Genomic DNA, 24,000 nt, shown 5'->3' on the forward strand with positions numbered 1-24,000 from the left:
TTTAAAACAGGCCAACTTGACAGTGTTTGTGATGGAAAACAGGCCAACATAATAACTTTTATTTCATACATGCTTACACAACGTGAATGACACATTTTGCTGCATGCTTTGAATGGGAAAAAGTAGCACCTTCTGGTGCAAACGAATGTGATTTTTGATCAAATAGCTCATTAATGGCGTGTGTATTTCTACTTTTTCAATACGCCGACAGCCAAAAATGGACGAGAGGTGAGTTTCTGAAAAAAGCAAATGCCAAAAAAAACAAAACAAAACGGATGACGCAAAATGTCGCTATAATTCACGAAGGGTTATTAATTAAGTCGTCAACAATTATAAAGCAAAGTTGCTTGACGGAGAAAAAAACAACAACTTGGCAGTCGCTTCTCCTCGACACTTTCAGGCGTCTGGTGCAGGAAGCGTGCGACATAAATCACGTTTACGGCTACGGCCCGTTTCTAAATATTGTCTGACAAAATGTGAGCAGCACTTCTCACCAATAAATCCACTTCCCTGGTGGGGAGGAGACATCCACAGACACACTCTTGCAGGAACACCAGGACGTGGTGTACTTCCACTGCTACACAATAAAGGACCCCTGCTATGCTCCATTCGGAGGCGTATTAGAACGTATCCAGTAACAAACGTGTCTGCATCATTCAATTTACAGCATCATTTCATGAATATATTGTGGCCACAAGTTTGGGGTGCGGAAAAATAATTCTTGCTCATACCAATTTTAAATACATTCTGAATTGAATTGATTCACATCCCTACCAATCTGTGTTGCCATAAACAATTACCTACAGTACCTACTTCACTTCAACTTAAAAACAGCTTAAGTACATCCCAGACGGTTAATAATAAACATTTTAACATTACAAAATAATAAAAGTATGTGTGAGTCCTGCTGATATTGTATCGGATCAATATTTTATCGGCCGGTACTCTCGGCTCTGGTATGCGCTTAATCTCAGTGGAATTTGGCACACACTTTAAGATGATTGACAAGCACATGTGTGCCAAATTTGAGCAAGATTGGTTGAAAAACATGGCCGCCATCAAGTGGTATTGAAAAATAAATAAATTATTGCTGATCAATATTGTATCGGCCAATACTCTAGGCTATTTATCGGAAGAGTGACCGTAACTCTAAGATGTTGCGTTCAATCTCCGTGAAATTTGGCACACACTTTAAGATGACTGACAAGCACATGTGTGCCAAATTTGAGCAAGATTGGTTGAAAAACATGGCCGCCATCAAGTGGTATTGCAAAAAATAAATAAATAAATTCCTGCTGATATCATGTCTGAACAGTAATGTATCGGCCAATATTCTAGGCTGTGACATGAGTATTGGAAGGGTCACGCATATCACTGTAACTTTACGATGTTGCATTCAATCTCCGTGGAATTTGGCACACTTGTTAAGATGACTGACAAGCACATGTGTGCCAAATTTGAGCAAGATTGGTTGGAAAAAATGGCCGCCATTAAGTGTTATTTCACCCCAAAAAATGTATGCTGAAATCGTGTCTGATCAATATTGTATTGGCTGATACTCTAGGCTCCGATATGAGTATTGGAAGGGTCACGCCTATCACTGTAACTTTACCATGTTGCGTTCAATCTCCGTGAAATTTGGCACACTTGTTAAGATGACTGACAAGCACATGTGTGCCAAATTTGAGCAAGATTGGTTGAAAAACATGGCCGCCATCAAGTGGTATTGAAAAATAAATAAATTATTGCTGATCAATATTGTATCGGCCAATACTCTAGGCTATTTATCGGAAGAGTGACCGTAACTCTAAGATGTTGCGTTCAATCTCCGTGAAATTTGGCACACACTTTAAGATGACTGACAAGCACATGTGTGCCAAATTTGAGCATGATTGGTTGAAAAACATGGCCGCCATCAAGTGGTATTGCAAAAAATAAATAAATAAATTCCTGCTGATATCATGTATGAACAGTAATGTATCGGCCAATATTCTAGGCTGTGACATGAGTATTGGAAGGGTCACGCATATCACTGTAACTTTACAATGTTGCGTTTAATCTCCGTGAAATTTGGCACACTTGTTAAGATGACTGACAAGCACATGTGTGCCAAATTTGAGCAAGATTGGTTGGAAAACATGGCCGCCATTAAGTGTTATTTCACCCCAAAAAATGTATGCTGAAATCGGGTCTGATCAATATTGTATTGGCTGATACTCTAGGCTCCGATATGAGTATTGGAAGGGTCACACCCGTGACTTTAACTTTGCGATGTTATGTTCAATCTCCGTGAAATTTGGCACACACTTTAAGATGACTGACAATCACATGTGTGCCAAATTTGAGCAAGATTGGTTGGAAAACATGGCCGCCATCAAGTGGTATTGCAAAAAAAAAAAAATCCTGCTAATATCGGGTCTGATCAATATTGCATTAGCTGATACTCTAGGCTCCGATATGAGTATTGGAAGGTGCATGCCCGTGACTGTAACTTTACCATGTTGCGTTCAATCTCCGTGAAATTTGGCACACGTGTTAAGATGATTGACAAGCACATATGTGCCAAATTTGAGCAAGATTGGTTGGAAAACCTGGCCGCCATCAAGTGGTATTGCAAAAAAAAAAAAATCCTGCTGACCAATAATGCATTTGCTGATCTCTAGGCTCTTAAATGAGTATTGGAAGGGTCACGCCTATCACTGTAACTTTACGATGTTACGTTCAATCTATGTGAAATTTGGCACACACTTTAAGATGATTGACAAGCACATGTGTGCCAAATTTGGTTGGAAAACATGGCCGCCATCAAGTGGTATTGCAAAAAAAAAAATCCTGCTGACCAATAATGCATTTGCTGATATTCTAGGCTGATATATGGGTATTGGAAGGGTCGCGCATATCACTGTAACTTTACGATGTTGCGTTCAATCTCCGTGAAATTTGGCACACACTTTAAGATGACTGACAAGCACATGTGTGCCAAATTTGAGCAGGATTGGTTAAAAACATGGCCAACATCAAGTGGTATTGCAAAAAAAAATATCCTGCTGACCAATAATGCATTTGCTGATACTCTAGGCTCTTAAATGAGTATTGGAAGGGTCACGCCTATCACTGTAACTTTACGATTTTGCGTTCAATCCCCGTGAAATTGGGCACACACTTTAAGATGACCGACAAGCACATGTGTGCCAAATTTGAGCAAGATGGGTTGGAAAACATGGCCGCCATCAAGTGGTATTGCAAAAAAAGAGAAAAAAGGTGGTATTGCGAGACGTTAACGTTTAGTAAATATCATGTATTTTTTCCGAATATACTTTGTCTTCCGGGCGAGGTCGTTAGCGCCGACGCCAATGAGCGCGTGCAAACGCAACAACGTGTTTACGCAACAACGTGTTTACGCTCTCATTTACCCCGCCGCCTTTTTATGACACCGTGAATCCACACTCATCTTGATTTGATCTTAATGGCGCCTAATTTGTCCATCGACTCGCTTACGGCCGGATTGATGGCGGGAATTAATCGGGGGGGCGGCTTTTATCGCGGCCACGCCGTTCATATTTCCCGTCCTAATGACGGTGTGTGTGTGTGTGTGCGTGTGTGTGTGTGTGTGTGTGTGTGTGTGTGTGTGTGTGTGTGTGTGTGTGTGTGTGTGTGTGTGTGTGCCGTCAGCCATGTTTGACAGCCCACCAGAGGATGCGTCGTTGTTTGTGTACATGACCAAGTGTGTGTGTGTGTGTGTGTGTGTGTGTGTGTGTGTGTGTGTGTGTGTGTGTGTGTGTGTGTGTGTGTGTGTAAGGAACGTAGTGGGGTCCAAGTGTGAGTGAAGGGAGGGGGGTGGTGGGGGGTGGGGGGGGGGGGGGCTATGACTCATCCGCCGCATGGGCCTGTGGCTCCTGCGCTGCCTCGCTCGCTGCATAGCAACGGCTCTTCAAAGGCTCGCGTAAGTCCATAGCAACCGGCGCCGATGGCCCCACAAATCACCGTGAGCCAAAACAAACCGGGGACGCCGTCCGTGACGCCACCACGCCGCTTCGTGCACGATGCGTGGCCACGGGAACGCGCGTCATCGGTGGTGACGCAACGCGGGGGGGGGGTTCGCTCACTCGCTTGCTCGAGGGCGCCTCGACGTGACATCGGGGCATCGAACCTGCGTCCTTCCAATTGTTTTCCACTGAATATTAACATTCCGTGACCCGCTTGTGTTGACCGGCGATTTACGTCAACATAAGCGGTTGTCAACATAAGAGGATACCATGATACCATGATGAAAAAAGGATACTACGATACCATAATGATAAAAGTTTGTTGACATTGTTTTTCCTTCATTTTTATACTTTTATCTAACAGCTGCTGCACTTAATTAGTTATTATTCACTATGTTTTTACTACAATGACAATAAAGTTCATGTAAACGCGAACATCTTTCTTCCTGTGGCTAAAAATCTAAAAAAAAAAAATTTAAAAAAATGTCATGCTTTTATTTTTCAAGCTTACTTTGCACTAAACAGGAAGTCAGTGTGTGTACACGGTGTTTGTTGTGGAATAATCAAAATACATTTTAATTACATAGTGATTGTCAAAAACTTCCAAGACACGTTTTAAAAGGATAAAAAATACAATTATATATATATATATATATATATATATATATATATATATATATATATATATATATATATATGAATAATCAAATTAATTAATTAATTTAATTACATAGTGATTGTCAAAAACTTCAAGACACGTTTTAAAAGGATAAAAAATAAAAAATAAATAAAAAAAATAAAAAATAAAAATATATATATATATATATATATATTTATATATACATAAATAAATAAATATATATACTGTATGTATGTATGTGAATAATCAAAATACATTTTAATTACATAGTGATTGTCAAAAACTTCAAGACACATTTTAAAAGGGTAACAAATAAATAAATAAATAATAATTATAATAAATATATATATATATATATATATATATATATATTTTTAAATTTATTTATTTATTTATTTTTTTACCCTTTTAAAATATACATATATATATATAAATATATATATATATATATATATATATATATATATATATATATATATATATATATATATATATATATATATATATATATATATATATATATATATATATATATATATATATATATATATATATATAAATAATTGTACGTAATCTCAAATATAAAAGTAACAAATAAAAGCAAAAAAGCACAGGAAACAAACAGAGAGGAAGATTAAAACATTATAAATGTCATGAATTGTGAAAGTTTTAAAAAGTTAAAAGTGCGGAATGAAGCAGAGTTGACTCCTTTGGCTCTCACGTTATGTCAACAAAAGGCGCAGAGCATGCACGTCGACGCCAACTTAAACGCGCACTTTTTTAGCCTCAAGGAAAACACGGTTGTCGACATATACGTGACTGACTTCAACGTATAACACACACGTTCTAAATGGCGCCCCCTGTGGTGAAAAAACATTGCAAAACATGCTAGCAGACGCCATAACTAGCAATCTGTATATTTTACAGTAAAAAAGTTGAAGCTCAGTAATTACTTTTTATACTGTGAAAATTTACGTTTTTACAGCAAATTACTGCAAACCACAAAATGGTATCACTGGGGTTTTTTACGGTAAATTTCTGGCGGAGGAAGTGCAAGTTTTGTAGCGTAAAATATGTCATTTTTACAGTGCATTACTGTAAATGGAAAAACTGCAGCAGTTTAGTTTTTACAGTATTATTTGCCGATCGAGCTACCTTTTTTTTTTATACCGTAAAATCTATGTCGTTTTTACAATGCATTGCTGTAAATGTAAAAACTGTACCGCTGTTATTTTTACAGTAACATTGTGGCAACTGAGCTGCCTTTTTTTTTTTTTACCGTAAAATCTATGTCGTTTTTAAAGTGCATTACTGTAAATAGAAAAACCGTACCACTTTCGTTTCGACGGTAAAATTCTGGCGATCGAGCTGCCATCTTCTTTTTTTAGCCGGAAAATCTACCGTCGTTTTTACAGTGCATTACTGTAAATGGACAAACGGTACCACTTTTGTTTGTACGGTAAAATTCTGGCGACCACGATGCCATTTTTTTTTACCGTAAAATCTATGCCATTTTTACAGTGCATTACTATTTTTACAGTGACATTCTGTCGACTGAGCTGCCATTTTTTTAACTGTAAGATATATGGTGGCTTTTACAATGGTAAAACTCTACCACTTTTGGTTTACAGTAACTTTCTGGCAACGGAGCTACCAGTTTTTTTTTTGTTTTTTTTTATCGTTAAATCTATGGTCGTTTTTACAGTGCTTTACTGTAAATGGAAAAACCGTACGACTTTGTTTAAATGGTCAAATCTGGCGATCGAGCTGCCATTTTGTTCATTGTAAAATCTATGGTCGCTTTTACAGTGCATTATTGTAATTGGAAAAACTCTACCACTTTTGTTTTTACAGTAAAATTCTGGCGATCGGGCTGCCATTTTATTTTTTGAACCGGAAAATCTACTGTGGTTTTTACAGTGCTTTACTGTAAATGGAAAAACCGTACCACTTTTGTTTTTACGGTAAAATTTGGCGACTGAGCGACCTTTTTTTTTAAATGGCAAAATCGATGTAGTTTTTACGGTGCTTTACTGTAAATGGAAAAACCGTACCACTTTTGTTTTTACGGTAAAATTCTGGCGATCGATCTGCCATTTTCGTTTTAAACTGGAAAATCTACAGTCGCTTTTACAGTGCACTGCTGTAAATGTATCTCTTGTTATTTTTACAGTAACATTCTGGCGACTGAGCTGCCAAATTTTTTAAACCGTAAAATCAATGTTGTTTTTACAGTGCAGTACTGTAAATGTAAAAACTGTACCGCTGTTATTTTGAAAGTAACTTTCTGGCAACTGAGCTGCCAGTTTTTTGGGGGGTGGTTTTTACCGTAAAATCCACTGTGGTTTTTACAGTGCTTTACTGTAAATGGAAAAACCATAGCACTTTTGTTTTTACGGTATAATTTGGTGATTGAGCTCCGATTTTTTTAAATCGTAAAATCGATGTAGTTTTTACAGTGCTTTACTGTAAATGGAAAAACGGTACCACATTTGTTTTTACGGTAAAATTCTGGCGATCGATCTGCCATTTTCTTTTTAAACCAGAAAATCTACCGTGGTTTTTACAGCGCATTACTGTAAATGGAAAATCGGTACCACTTTTGTTTGTACGGTAAAATTCTGGCGACTGAGATGCCAGTTTTTTTTTACCGTAAAATCTGTGTCGTATTTACAATGCATTACTGTAAATGGAAAAAACGGTACCACTTTTGTTTTTATAGTAAAATTCTGGCGATCGAACTGCCATTTTATTTTTTAGCCGGAAAATTTACCGTCGTTTTTACAGTGCATTACTATTTTTACAGTGACATTCTGTCGACTGAGCTGCCATTTTTTTTACTGTAAAATCTACGGTCGCATTTACAGTGCATTACTGTAAATGGAAAAACGGTACCACTTTTGGTTTACAGTAGATTTTTTACCGTAAAATCAATGTTGTTTTTACAGTGCAGTACTGTAAATGTAAAAACTGTACCGCTGTTATTTTGAAAGTTACTTTCTGGCAATTGAGCTGCCAGTTTTTTGGGGGGTGGGTTTTACCGTAAAATCCATGGTGGTTTTTACAGTGCTTTACTGTAAATGGAAAAACCGTACCACTTTTGTTTTTACGGTATAATTTGGTGATTGAGCTCCGATTTTTTTTTAATCGTAAAATCGATGTAGTTTTTACAGGGCTTTACTGTAAATGGAAAAACGGTACCACATTTGCTTTTACGGTAAAATTCTGGCGATCGATCTGCCATTTTCTTTTTAAACCAGAAAATCTACCGTCGTTTTTACAGCGCATTACTGTAAATGGAAAATCGGTACCACTTTTGTTTGTACGGTAAAATTCTGGCGACTGAGCTGCCAGTTTTTTTTTACCGTAAAATCTGTGTCGTATTTACGATGCATTACTGTAAATGGAAAAAACGGTACCACTTTTGATTTTATAGTAAAATTCTGGCGATCGAACTGCCATTTTATTTTTTAGCCGGAAAATTTACCGTCGTTTTTACAGTGCATTACTATTTTTATAGTGACATTCTGTCAACTGAGCTGCCATTTTTTTTTACTGTAAAATCTACGGTCTCATTTACAGTGCATTACTGTAAATGGAAAAACGATACCACTTTTGGTTTACAGTAGATTTTTTACCGTAAAATCAATGTTGTTTTTACAGTGCAGTACTGTAAATGTAAAAACTGTACCGCTGTTATTTTGAAAGTAACTTTCTGGCAACTGAGCTGCCAGTTTTTTGGGGGGTGGTTTTTACCGTAAAATCCACGGTGTTTTTTACAGTGCTTTACTGTAAATGGAAAAACCATACCACTTTTGTTTTTACGGTATAATTTGGTGATTGAGCTCCGATTTTTTTTAATCGTAACATTGATGTAGTTTTTACAGTGCTTTACTGTAAATGGAAAAACGGTACCACATTTGTTTTTACGGTAAAATTCTGGCGATCGATCTGCCATTTTCTTTTTAAACCAGAAAATCTACCGTCGTTTTTACAGCGCATTACTGTAAATGGAAAATCGGTACCACTTTTGTTTGTATGGTAAAATTCTGGCGACTGAGATGCCAGTTTTTTTTTACGTAAAATCTGTGTCGTATTTACAATGCATTACTGTAAATGGAAAAAACGGTACCACTTTTGTTTTTATAGTAAAATTCTGGCGATCGAGCTGCCATTTTATTTTTTAGCCGGAAAATTTACCGTCATTTTTACAGCGCATTACTATTTTTACAGTGACATTCTGTCGACTGAGCTGCCATTTTTTTTACTGTAAAATCTATGGTCGCATTTACAGTGCATTACTGTAAATGGAAAAACGGTACCACTTTTGGTTTATAGTAGATTTCCGGCGACTGGCCTGACTTTTTTTTTTTTTTTTACCGTAAAATCAATGTTGTTTTTACAGTGCAGTACTGTAAATGGACAAACTCTACCGCTGTTATATCTGGCAACTGAGCTGCCGGTTTTTTGTTTTTTTTTAATCGTAAAATCTACTGTCATTTTTACAGTGCTTTACTGTAAATGGAAAAACTGTACTATTTTAGTTTTTACGGTATAATTTGGCGACTGAGCTACCTTTTTTTTAAATTGTCAAATCGATGTAGTTTTTACAGTGCTTTACTGTAAATGGAAAAACGGTACCACATTTGTTTTTACGGTAAAATTCTGGCGATCGATCTGCCATTTTCTTTTTAAACCAGAAAATCTACCGTGGTTTTTAGAGCGCATTACTGTAAATGGAAAATCGGTACCACTTTTGTTTGTACGGTAAAATTCTGGCGACTGAGATGCCAGTTTTTTTTTACCGTAAAATCTGTGTCGTATTTACGATGCATTACTGTAAATGGAAAAAACGGTACCACTTTTGTTTTTACAGTAAAATTCTGGCGATCGAGCTGCCATTTTATTTTTTAGCCGGAAAATTTACCGTCGTTTTTACAGTGCATTACTATTTTTACAGTGACATTCTGTCGACTGAGCTGCCATTTTTTTTTACTGTAAAATCTACGGTCTCATTTACAGTGCATTACTGTAAATGGAAAAACGATACCACTTTTGGTTTACAGTAGATTTTTTACCGTAAAATCAATGTTGTTTTTACAGTGCAGTACTGTAAATGTAAAAACTGTACCGCTGTTATTTTGAAAGTAACTTTCTGGCAACTGAGCTGCCAGTTTTTTGGGGGGTGGTTTTTACCGTAAAATCCACGGTGGTTTTTACAGTGCTTTACTGTAAATGGAAAAACCATACCACTTTTGTTTTTACGGTATAATTTGGTGATTGAGCTCCGATTTTTTTTAATCGTAAAATCGATGTAGTTTTTACAGTGCTTTACTGTAAATGGAAAAAATGTACCACATTTGTTTTTACGGTAAAATTCTGGCGATCGATCTGCCATTTTCTTTTTGAACCAGAAAATCTACCGTCGTTTTTACAGCGCATTACTGTAAATGGAAAATCGGTATCAATTTTGTTTGTACGGTAAAATTCTGGCGACTGAGCTGCCAGGTTTTTTTTACTGTAAAATCTGTGTCGTATTTACGATGCATTACTGTAAATGGAAAAAACGGTACCACTTTTGTTTTTATAGTAAAATTCTGGCGATCGAACTGCCATTTTATTTTTTAGCCGTAAAATCTACCGTCGTTTTTACAGCGCATTACTATTTTTACAGTGACATTCTGTCGACTGAGCTGCCATTTTTTTTACTGTAAAATCTACGGTCGCATTTACAGTGCATTACTGTAAATGGAAAAACGGTACCACTTTTGGTTTACAGTAGATTTTTTACCGTAAAATCGATGTTGTTTTTACAGTGCAGTACTGTAAATGGACAAACTCTACCGCTGTTATATCTGGCAACTGAGCTACCAGTTTTGGGGTTTTGTTATCGTAAAATCCACGGCCGTTTTTACAGTGCTTTACTGTAAATGGAAAAACCGTACCACTTTTGTTTTTACGGTAAAATTCTGGCGATCGGGCTGCCTTTTTTTTTTTGTTACCGTAAAATCCGCAGTCGCTTTTACAGTGCATTGTTGTAAATGTTATTTTTACAGTAACATTTAGGTGACCGAACTGCCATTTTCTTACCATAAAATGTACTCGCTTCTATCTTTTTGTTTACAAAGTACATGTAATGCAGATGTCGTCAAAGTTGTATTATTTCCCATAATTAGACGCCCCTGAAAGCACCATTTATGTTGTTTATGACCCCACCTGGATGACATTTGACTCACCTGTGCTGGTCAAGTCCCTAAAGGTGCGCTTTAGTGGTCGTCCCACGACGGGCCCCTTGACTCGCGAGCGCCTCCCCCCACCCGAGGACCGAGGCGGTACTGCGGGATGAGAGCGTCAGTTAGGACAAAGGAGGCAAGGGAGGAAGGATAGAGCAGAGGGAAAGGAAGCAAGGCAGTGAGTGTAACTGTAAATAAGGCAGTTATTTATAGTTTGATGTGTTTTGCCTCAATTCATGCTGTGACCCCCCCGATGCTGTTCTCTGACGTGGCGTTTCTCCAGCGGCGTTACGGAACGTGCCGTACCATAACGTGGTCGTACCATAACGTGGTCGTACCATAACGTGGCCGTACCATAACGTGGTCGTACCATAACGTGGTCGTAACATAACGTGGCCGTACCATAACGTGGCCGTAACATAACGTGGTCGTAACTCAGCGAGTCAAGGAACTGCATCGAGTAGCCGAGGTCCCAACAAGTGCCACAGGAATATTTGTACATAATTGAAATAGACTATGATGCAAATGTTTCAAATACAAATTATTCATTAATTACGCATGCACATATTTGGATTATTCAACAAATATTATGCATCAAAGAAAATTCAGTAAAATTCAATTCATACGTCATTTTTGACTGATTGCTGTTCTATTTATTCGGAGAGTAATTTTTCTTCACGCCCCCCCAAATTATTTTTTTTTAATCTATACGTGTCAAGATAGTTCTTTACCAACACTAAAGATGCTATTACGCCATTGCCTCTCACGCCTCCACCTCACAGTGCACCCCCCCCTTGCTAAGTTACATTTTACTATGAGAGAGGATTTTTTTCACGCCCCCCCCAAAGTTAATGTTTATTTATATTATCTGTCTGTGTCAAGATAGTTTTTTCCGTAAAACTAAAGATCCTATTACACCATTGCCTCTCACGCCCCTTTCCCCCCCGCCCCCCGACACCTCACAGGCCCCCCCCCCTTGCTCAGTTACATTTTACTATGAGAGACCATTTTTTTCACGCCCCTCCCAAAGTTAATGTTTAGTTTGTTTATCTGTACGTGTCAAGATAGTTCTTTACCAACACTAAAGATGCTATTATGCCATTGCCTCTCACGCCTCCACCTCACAGTGCCCCCCCCCCTTGCTAAGTTACATTTTACTATGAGAGAGTATTTTTTTCACGCCCCCCCCCCAAAGTTAATGTTTATTTATATTATCTGTCTGTGTCAAGATAGTTTTTTCCGTAAAACTAAAGATGCTATTACACCATTGCCTCTCACGCCCCTTTTCCCCCCCGACACCTCACAGTGCCCCCCCTTGCTCAGTTACATTTTACTATGAGAGACCATTTTTTTCACCCCCCCCCCAAAGTTAATGTTTATTTATATTATCTGTCTGTGTCAAGATAGTTTTTTCCGTAAAACTAAAGATGCTATTACACCATTGCCTCTCACGCCCCCCCCCCCGCCCCCCTCCCCGACACCTCACAGAGCCCCCCCCTTGCTCAGTTACATTTTACTATGAGAGAGGATTTTTTTCACGCCCCCCCAAAGTTAATGTTTATTTATATTATCTGTCTGTGTCAAGATAGTTTTTTCCGTAAAACTAAAGATGCTATTACACCATTGCCTCTCACGCCCCTTTTACCCCCGACACCTCACAGGGCCCCCCCCCCTTGCTCAGTTACATTTTACTATGAGACCATTTTTTTCACGCCCCCCCAAAGTTAATGTTTAGTTTGTTTATCTGTACGTGTCAAGATAGTTCTTTACGAACACTAAAGATGCTATTACGCCATTGCCTCTCACGCCTCCACCTCACAGTGCCCCCCCTTGCTCAGTTACATTTTACTATGAGAGAGGATTTTTTTCACGGCCCCCCAAAGTTAATGTTTATTTATATTATCTGTCTGTGTCAAGATAGTTTTTTCCGTAAAACTAAAGATGCTATTACACCATTGCCTCTCACGCCTCCTTCCCCCTCCACCTCACAGTGCCCCCCCTTGCTCAGTTACATTTTACTATGAGACCATTTTTTTCACGCCCCTCCCAAAGTTAATGTTTAGTTTGTTTATCTGTACGTGTCAAGATAGTTCTTTACCAACACTTAAGATGCTATTACGCCATTGCCTCTCACGCCTCCTTCCCCCTCCACCTCACAGTGCCCCCCCTTGCTCAGTTACATTTTACTATGAGAGAGGATTTTTTTCACGCCCCCCCAAAGTTATTGTTTATTTATATTATCTGTCTGTGTCAAGATAGTTTTTTCCGTAAAACTAAAGATGCTATTACACCATTGCCTCTCACGCCCCCCTTTCTCCCCCTTGCTCACAGATATATGCTTTTACGCAACTGCCTCTCACGTCCCCCCTTTTTGCTGAATCGCCACAAAATTCGGCACACACCTTTACGGGACCGACGAGCACAGGTGTGTCAAATGTGATCAAGATTGGTTGAAAAACACGGCCGCCATCAAGTAGACGGTCTCCGCAGGGACGCCATAAGTCACTGATCATGTGTGTACTGACCCATAGGGGGCGCCACGAGTCCGAGGTCAGCGTGGGATGCTCATTTATGTGCACTTTAAACGTCCTCACAGGTGCCCTCTGCGCCTTTTAATGGCCGTGTTTAGTGGCTGAGAGGCTTTGAAGGCATAAATACGGCCGCCACATAAAAGCGAGGTACGCATTAAAGCTCACGCGAGGCCGTGATGCTCGCCATAAAACGGGCAGCTGTCGGAGAAAGTTTAGACCAAAGTAAAAGGGAAGAAATTAAACCATCCGTCTTCTTACGCTTGTCCAAAATCGAGTCGAGTTAGCACAGTACGTCATGCAGATTGCTAATTGGCTCATAATTGACACACCTGTGAACATGCACCTGTAAAAAGTAGCGTGTTTAGCGACATTAGCTTATAAACATTAGCCTGTAAGCATTAACTTGTAAAAATCGCTTATAAACATTAGCCTGTAAGCATTAACTTGTAATAATCAGCTTATAAACATTAGCCTGTAAGCATCAACTTGTAAAAATCAGCTTATAAACATTAGCATGAAAACTATAGCCTGTAAACGTCAAGCTGTAATCATTAGTTTACAAACATTAGCCTGTAAACGTTAGCCAGTACACTTTAGCCTGCAATCTTTAGCCTGTAAACATTAGCATGTAAAAATAAGCAAGTAAACATTAGCATGTAATCATGAGCTTACAAACATTAGCCTGTAAACATTAGCCTGAAAACATCAACATGCAAACATTAGCCTGTAAACTTTAGCCTGTACGCATTAGCTTAGAAACATTAGCCTGTAAAATGCCAATGTTTATAGGCTAACGTTTACATGCTAATGTTTACATGCTAATGTTTACAAGATAATGTTTATAGGCTAACGTTTACCTGCTAATGTTTATAGGCTAACGTTTACATGCTAATGTTTACACAGTAATGTTTATAGGCTAATGTTTACATGCTAATGTTTACACGGTAATGTTTATAGGCTAATGTTTACATGCTAATGTTTACATGCCAATGTTTATAGGCTAACGTTTACATGCTAATGTTTACATGCTAACGTTTACATGCTAATGTTTACATGCCAATGTTTACATGCTAAAGTTTACATGCTAACATTTAAATGCTAATGTTTACATGCTCTGTCTACAGGTTAACGTTTACAGCTAACGTTTACATGCTAATGTTTACATGCCAATGTTTACATGCTAATGTTTACATGCTAATGTTTACATGCTAACGTTTACATGCTAATGTTTACATGCTAATGTTTGTAGGCTAACGTTTACATGCTAATGTTTACATGCCAATGTTTACATGCTAATGTTCACACGGTAATGTTTATAGGCTAACATTTACATGCTAATGTTTACATGCTAATGTCTACAGGTTAACGTTTACAGGCTAACGTTTACATGCCAATGTTTACATGCTAATATTTACATGCTAATGTTTATAGGCTAACGTTTACATGCTAATGTTTACATGCTAATGTTTATAGGCTAACGTTTACATGCTAATGTTTACATGCCAATGTTTACATGCTAATGTTCACACGGTAATGTTTATAGGCTAACATTTACATGCTAATGTTTACAGGCTAACTTTTACATGCTAATTTTTATACGCTAATGTTTATAGGCTAACGTTTACATGCTAATGTTTACACGCTAATGTTTATAGGCTAACATTTACATGCTAATGTTTACACGCTAATGTTTACAGGCTAACGTTGACATGCTATTGTTTACACGCTAATGTTTACAGGCTAACGTTTACATGCTACTGTTTACACGCCAATGTTTATAGGCTACCATTTACATGCTAATGTTTACACACCAATGTTTATAGGCTAACGTTTACATGCTACTGTTTACACGCTAATGTTTACAGGCTAATGTTTACATGCTACTGTTTACACGCTAATGTTTATAGGCTACCATTTACATGCTAATGTTTACACGCCAATGTTTATAGGCTAACGTTTACATGCTAATGTCTACACGCTAAAGTTTACAGGCTAACGTTTACATGCTAATGTCTACACGCTAATGTTTACAGGCTAACGTTTACATTCTACTGTTTACACGCTAATGTTTACAGGCTAACATTTACATGCTACTGTGTACACGCTAATGTTTACAGGCTGACGTTTACATGCAAATGTTTACACGCTAATGTTTACATGCTAATGTCTACAGGTGAATGTTTACAGGTGTCCATGTTTTCTTTGCAGCTCACCCTCAAGTAAAAACAATCCCAGCCTCACAAATAAAGTCCAAAATCAGCTCTTTTCTACATTTCACACCTCGGCAGGCGGCTAAGTCGTCGCTACGTTCCTGTGCCGCGTGCCAACGTGTCGCCCACATCCACACTTCTTCTTGTCTCCCAATAGTTTGTAGAAAAGTCACGTTCGTGAGCGCGGGAAAACACGGCAATGCTTTTTTTCCCCTCCTCGTTGGGCATTTAAAAGTAGGTCTTGTACTGAGTCGCCGCCCTACAAATAGTAGAAAACAGAAGTAAAATAAGCAAAGTGGACATACTTGTACGTATATGATATTATTAATAATGCAACCATGATTGTGGCTCACAAATGTGATGTTTACTAACAATTTTGCAGAACATTGTGCACACAATGAAGTCCTACATGACAATTATGAGCCAACTAGCAATCTATATGATGGACTTTGCTGAAAATAATGTAATTTTTCACAAAAAAACCAGCAAATATGTCAGTGTTTCTTCCAAGTAAACATTCTTAATTGTCAATAAAACAAGACATTTCAAATCATACAGGCTATTGTTTAGAAGTTAATCATTACAGCTTGATATTCACAGGCTAATGTTTACATGCTAATGTTTATAAGCAATTTTTTTTACAGGCTAATGTTTACATGATGATGTTTACAGGCTAAAGTTTGCATTAACCTCTAAACATTGCACTGTAAACATTAGCAGGTAAACGTTTAACCTGTAAACATTAGCATCTAAGCGTTGGCTAATAAACATTAAACTGTAAGCATTAACTTGTAAACATTAACCTCTAAACATTAGCATGTAAACATTAGCATATCAACATTAACTTGTAAACATTAACCTCTAAACATTAGCATTCAAACATTAACAGGTAAATGTTTAACCTGTAAACATTAGCATCTAAACGTTAGCTAATAAAAATGAACCTGTAAACATTAACCTCCAAACATTAGCATGTAAACATTAGCATATCAACATTAACTTGTAAATACTAACCTGTGAACATTGGCATGTAAATATTAACCTGTAAACACTAGCACGTAACATTAGCACGTAAACATTAGCTTATAAACACTAGAATGTAAATATTAGCCTGTAAACATTAACATTTAAACATTAACCTCGAAACATTAGCATGTAAACATTAACATTCAAACATTAACCTCTAAACATTAGCATGTAAACATTAGCATATCAACAATAACTTGTAAACATTAACCTCTAAACATTAGCATGCCAATATTAACCTGTAAACACTACCACGTGACATTAGCACGTCAACATTAGCTTATAAACACTAGAATGTAAACATTAGCATGTAAACACTAGCCTGTAAACATTAATGTTTAAACATTAACCTCTAAACGTTAGCATGTAAACATTAGCATATCAACATTAACTTGTAAACATTAACATGTAAACATTAGCATGTAAATATTAACCTGCAAACACTAGCACGTAACATTAGCACGTCAACATTAGCTTATAAACACTAGAATGTAAACATTAACCTCTAAACATTAGCATGTAAACATTAGCCTATCAACATTAACTTGTAAACACTAACCTGTAAACATTAGCATGTAAATATTAACCTGTAAACACTAGCACGTAACATTAGCACGTCAGCATTAGCTTATAAACACAAGCATGTAAACATTAACGTTTAAACATTAACCTCTAAACATTAGCATGTAAACATTAGCCTATCAACATTAACTTGTAAACACTAACCTGTAAACATTAGCATGTAAATATTAACCTGTAAACACTAGCACGTAACATTAGCACGTCAGCATTAGCTTATAAACACTAGCATGTAAACATTAACGTTTAAACATTAACCTCTAAACATTAGCATGTAAACATTAGCATATCAACATTAACTTGTAAACACTGACCTGTAAACATTGGCATGTAAATATTAACCTGTAAACACTAGCACGTCAACATTAGCTTATAAACACAAGCATGTAAACATTAGCTTATAAACACTAGCATGTAAACACTAACCTGTAAACATTAGTGTGAAATTAAAACGTAATGTTATAAATGCTATGGCTAGCATTACCAAAACTAGCACAGCAAATGCCATGTTAGCACTTTAGCTTGCTTGTTTTTGAAAATGTTGTCAAAATGTCAACTTGAGCGGTTGTCAGACCGTCGCTACAAAGCGGCAGTTGTGTTTCCTTACAAGCTAGCGCCGTTTCTTACCACGTACGTCGAGGTATTGAGGCTTATGCATATAATGACAAGAAGCAGGCTTCGCTGTACATCTTAAAATGTAAAAATAAAAATATTTGGCGACACCGCTAATTAGCTCGATGTTAAAATGCCATGTTAGCTGCTTAATGCAACATATGGTTCATGACATCTATTAGGTTGGACAAGCGCTCGCTAAAAGGTCACGTTTAACCGCCGACGTCTTCACCTGCCGCGGTGGCGCCGCTAATTATACACATTAGCATTTATCGCGGTGCAGGGGGCGTGGCCTGTTGCCGTCCTGTGACTGATTTACACCGGAGTCAGCCAATCAGAGGTCAGCTTGTTGGCTAACGACGTTTCCCCGCGTATGAAGATATGCCCTGCTTCCTGCTTCCTGTCTCTTGTTGTGTTCCACGCTAGCTAGTCAGAAAACGCTGACGCACCACTTTCCCGTCCTTTTTAGCCGCCAATTAACGCTGGCTAAGTGGCGTTCCGGGGCCGGTTTAATTGCCGGCGGCGTGAAGGGCAAGGAAGTGCAGCTACTTTTTACTCTTATTTCATTATTTTTATTTGAGCGCAGGTTTAGCTCGCCGCTAAACCGCAGGCTCGGAAGAAGACGCTGACGTCACTTACGCGGACGTCACTTGCTGCCCTGACTGACATGGCGTGCACTTCCTGGTTGCTGGTGTAATGTAATCCCTCCTTTCTGTCTCCCAGGTTCCTTTAAGGGCATGTGTAAACAAATCGATCACTTCCCGGACGACGCCGACTACGAGGCCGACGCTTCCGAGTACTTCCTACGTGAGTGCACGCCGTTCTTTTTGCCCTCCCAGCACGCTGCGCAGCCACTTCATTAGGTACAGCTGATATGTTACGTCAATTATTTTTAGGTTTTATTATTATTATTATTATTGCGGTTGTAGTCTGGACTCTTCCCAATGTGTTGATTAGCCTATTTAGTGGGTGAAAAATGTTTTTAGTGATATTTATTAGAGTATGATTTAATTTGATCAATTAATATGAATGAATGATTGAATGAAATAAGTTTATTTCGGTCATATAATCAACCATCAACCATTCTGTGTGATCAGTTTAACAGTACAGATTATACATGTTTGACAATCACACACATTTACACACAAAAATAAAATAACAATTACAATGCATTATATTATTATTTATTTTATCATTTGTATTTATTAAAAGTATGGATGTATTATTTCAAAATGTAATGCATTTTAATTTTTCAACTATATATAAAAAAAGACTCGGTTTATTTTCCAATATATTATTTTGAAATGATTTGGAGAAAGAAAACAGTACCATATTATTAAACACATTATTATAACAAATACAGTATTTGTTCACTTGTTTTCATTATATATTTTTATTTTAATATTATCATTTGTTTTAAAAAATACAAAGTTCCTGTTATGATTATTGTTAAACGTATTATTATTATGACATACTGTAATTGTTATCTTATGTTTGATTATATTTGTATTATTCTTGTATTTATTTATTTGAAATATACACTGTATCGTCATTATTAAAAACATGAGGAGGAACATAAAGAAGAACACAAGATGGAATATAAAGAGGAACATGCGGAAGAACATGAAGAGGAACATAAGAGGGAACATGAAGAGGAACATAAGAAGGATTATAATGAGGAACATGAGGAGGAACATAAATAGGACCCTAAGAATAAATATAAAGAGAAACATAAAGAGGACCATAAGAAGGATTGTAAAGAGGACCTTAAAGAGGAACATAAGAAGGAACATAAAGAGGACCATAAGAAGGAACATAAAGAGGAACATAAGAAGGAACATAAAGAGGAACATAAGAAGGAACATAAAGAGGAACATAAGAAGGAACATAAAGAGGAACATAAGAAGGAACATAAATAGGAACATGAGGAGGAACATAAGAAGGAACATAAAGAGGACATTAAGAAGGAACATAAAGAGGAACATAAGAAGGAACATAAGAAGGAACATAAAGAGGAACATAAGAAGGAACATAAATAGGAACATGAGTAGGAACATAAGAAGGAACATAAAGAGGACATTAAGAAGGAACATAAAGAGGAACATGAGGAGGAACATAAGAAGGAACATAAAGTGGAACATAAGAAAGAACATAAATAGGAACATGAGGAGGAACATAAGAAGGAACATAAAAAGGACCATAAGAAGGAACATAAAGAGGACCATAAGAAGGAACATAAGAAGGAACATAAAGAGGAACATAAGAAGGAACATAAATAGGAACATGAGGAGGAACATAAGAAGGAACATAAAAGGACCATAAGAAGGAACATAAAGAGGACCATAAGAAGGAATATAAATATGAACACAAGAAGGAACATAAAGAGGACCATAAGAAGGAATATAAATATAAACACAAAAAGGAACATAAAGAGGACCATAAGAAGGAACATAGAGATGGGCATAAGAAGGAATATAAAGAGGACATAAAGAGGAACATAAGAAGGAACATGAAGAGGAACATAAGGAGGAACATGAGGAGGAATATAAAGAGGAACATAAGAAGGATTATAAAGAGGAACATGAAGAGGAATATAAAGATGAACATAAAGAGGAATATAAAGAGGAACATAAGAAGGAATATAAAGAGGAACATGAGGATGAACATAAAGAGGAATATAAAGAGGAACATAAGAAGGAACATAAGAAGGAATATAAAGAGGAACATAAGAAGGAATATAAAGAGGAACATAAAGAAGAACATAAGAAGGAATATAAGGAGGAACATAAGGAGGAACATAAGAAGGAATATAAAGAGGAACATAAAGAGGAACATAAGGAACTTAAAGAGGAACATAAAGAGGATCATAAGACAGAACAACAAGAGGAACATAAGAAGGAACATAAAGAAGAACATAAGAAGGAATATAAAGAGGAACATAAGAAGGAACATAAAGAGGAACATAAAGAAGAACATAAGAAGGAATATAAAGAGGAACATAAGACGGAACAAAGAGGAACATAAAGAGGAACACAAGAAGGAATATAAAGAGGAACATAAGAAGGAATATAAAGAGGAACATAAGAAGGAATATAAAGAGGAACATAAGAAGGAACATAAAGAAGAACATAAGAAGGAACATAAAGAAGAACATAAAGAGGAACATAAAAAAGAACATAAGAAGGAATATAAAGAGGAACATAAGAAGGAACATAAAGAGGAAAATAAAGAAGAACACAAAGAGGAACATGAGAAGGAACATAAAGAGGAACATAAGAAGGAACATAAGAAGGAACATAAAGAGGAACATAAAGAAGAACACAAAGAGGAACATAAAGAAGAACATAAGAAGGAACATAAAGAGAAACATAAGAAGGAACATAAGAAGGAACATAAAGAGGAACATAAAGAAGAACACAAAGAGGAACATAAAGAAGAACATAAGAAGGAACATAAAGAGAAACATAAGAAGGAACATAAGAAGGAACATAACAAGGAACATAAAGAGGAACATAAAGAAGAACATAAAGAGGAACATAAAGAAGAACACAAAGAGGAACATAAGAAGGAACATAAAGGGGAACATAAAGAAGAACACAAAGAGGAACATAAGAAGGAACATAAAGAGGAAGATAAGAAGGAACATAAAAAGGAACATAAGAAGGAATATAAAGAGGAACATAAAGAAGAACATAAAGAGGAACATAAAGAAGAACATAAAGAGGAACATAAGAAGGAACATAAAGAGGAACATAAGGTCCGACATGAGGGGAACCATTTGAGAGGTGAGGACGGAGGACAAGGTAGCACGTTAGTGTGTCTCATAGGAGTCCGCCAATTAGGACACTTTATTCTATAAATACTTCCTACTTCCTAAGTGGGTCAAACTTTCCTCTCCTACTTCCTTCTTATGATCCCTCACCTCCTTTCTCCAACTCTGCTAGCGGACAGACGGCGGCCCGAGTGCCGAAGCGATACGTGAAGGAGGGCCGCCTATCAATACTTTGTCTTCAGTTACCACTGCAACGTGTGTACTTCCTACACCTCCACTATTAACACGCCTCTAAAGTTAAGTTAAGGCTGAAATCCTTAAATGTGGAAAAAAACATTTTTGGACTTGTAATGATGGGGAGTGCATGAGAAAGTGGAAAGAAAAATGTAAGCTCTCTATTTGACCACTTGCTCATTTATGAACATGGGTATTTACAACACAGCAGCAACACAACCAATGTTGTAACAGCACTGAGGAGAAAACTTCTGAGTCAGCATTCATGAGTTTGTAGACAATAAGCAACACAACCAATGTTGTAACAGCACTGAGGAACACACTGCTGAATCAGCATTCATGAGTTTGTAGACAATAAGCAACACAACCAATGTTGTAACAGCACTGAGGAACAAACTGCTGAGTCAGCATTTATGGGTTTGTAGACAATAAGCAACACAACCAATGTTGTAACAGCACTGAGGAGCAAACTGCTGAGTCGGCATTCATGAGTTTGTAAACAATAAGCAACACAACCAATGTTGTAACAGCACTGAGGAACAAACTGCTGAGTCAGCATTTATGGGTTTGTAGACAATAAGCAACACAACCAATGTTGTAACAGCACTGAGGAGCAAACTGCTGAGTCGGCATTCATGAGTTTGTAAACAATAAGCAACACAACCAATGTTGTAACAGCACTGAGGAACAAACTGCTGAGTCAGCATTCATGAGTTTGTAAACAATAAGCAACACAACCAATGTTGTAACAGCACTGAGGAGCAAACTACTGAGTCAGCATTTATGGGTTTGTAGACAATAAGCAACACAACCAATGTTGTAACAACACTGAGGAGCAAACTGCTGAGTCGGCATTCATGAGTTTGTAAACAATAAGCAACACAACCAATGTTGTAACAGCACTGAGGAACAAACTGCTGAGTCAGCATTCATGAGTTTGTAAACAATAAGCAACACAACCAATGTTGTAACAGCACTGAGGAGCAAACAGCTGAGTCAGCATTCATGAGTTTGTTGACAATAAGCAACACAACCAATGTTGTAACAGCACTGAGGAACACACGTCATGAGTTTGTAAACAATAAGCAACACAACCAATGTTGTAACAGCACTGAGGAGCAAACAGCTGAGTCAGCATTCATGAGTTTGTTGACAATGAGCAACACAACCAATGTTGTAACAGCACTGAGGAACACACTTCATGAGTTTGTAAACAATAAGCAACACAACCAATGTTGTAACTGCACTGAGGAGTAAACAGCTGAGTCAGCATTCATGAGTTTGTAGACAATAAGCAACACAACCAATGTTGTAACAGCACTGAGGAACACACTTCATGAGTTTGTAAACAACAAGCAACACAACCAATGTTGTAACAGCACCGTGGAGCAAACAGCTGAGTCAGCATTCAAGAGTTTGTAGACAATAAGCAACACAACCAATGTTGTAACAGCACTGAGGAACACACTTCATGAGTTTGTAAACAACAAGCAACACAACCAATGTTGTAACAGCACTGAGGAGCAAACAGCTGAGTCAGCATTCAAGAGTTTGTAGACAATAAGCAACACAACCAATGTTGTAACAGCACTGAGGAACACACTTCATGAGTTTGTAAACAACAAGCAACACAACCAATGTTGTAACAGCACTGAGGAACACACTTCATGAGTTTGTACAGCATTCATGAGTTTGTAAACAACCAATGTTGTAACAGCACTGAGGAACACTCTTCATGAGTTTGTAAACAATAAGCAACACAACCAATGTTGTAACAGCACTGAGGAGCAAACAGCTGAGTCAGCATTCAAGAGTTTGTAGACAATAAGCAACACAACCAATGTTGTAACAGCACTGAGGAACACACTTCATGAGTTTGTAAACAACAAGCAACACAACCAATGTTGTAACAGCACTGAGGAGCAAACAGCTGAGTCAGCATTCAAGAGTTTGTAGACAATAAGCAACACAACCAATGTTGTAACAGCACTGAGGAACACACTTCATGAGTTTGTAAACAACAAGCAACACAACCAATGTTGTAACAGCACTGAGGAACACACTTCATGAGTTTGTACAGCATTCATGAGTTTGTAAACAACCAATGTTGTAACAGCACTGAGGAACACTCTTCATGAGTTTGTAAACAATAGGCAACACAACCAATGTTGTAACAG

General features: G+C 37.4%; 2 protein-coding genes across 2 annotated transcripts in view; both read left to right on the forward strand.

Annotated features, from left to right (window-relative positions):
* The window catches only part of LOC133633792 (voltage-dependent calcium channel gamma-2 subunit-like), a 92,191-nt gene that overhangs the window by 18,218 nt on the left and 49,973 nt on the right, over positions 1-24,000 (forward strand). The window contains exon 2 of the mRNA XM_062026493.1: positions 18,541-18,624. Within this exon, the coding sequence (XP_061882477.1) occupies positions 18,541-18,624 (84 nt within the window). The remainder of the gene's footprint in view (positions 1-18,540; positions 18,625-24,000) is intronic.
* On the forward strand, positions 18,714-22,188 carry LOC133633791 (trichohyalin-like). Its single transcript, XM_062026492.1, has one exon. The coding sequence runs from the start codon at positions 20,327-20,329 to the stop codon at positions 21,674-21,676; it is 1,350 nt and encodes a 449-aa protein (XP_061882476.1). The 5' UTR covers positions 18,714-20,326; the 3' UTR covers positions 21,677-22,188.

This window comes from Entelurus aequoreus, linkage group LG18 (genome assembly GCF_033978785.1).
Source record: "Entelurus aequoreus isolate RoL-2023_Sb linkage group LG18, RoL_Eaeq_v1.1, whole genome shotgun sequence".
Classification (NCBI taxonomy): Eukaryota; Metazoa; Chordata; class Actinopteri; order Syngnathiformes; family Syngnathidae; genus Entelurus; species Entelurus aequoreus.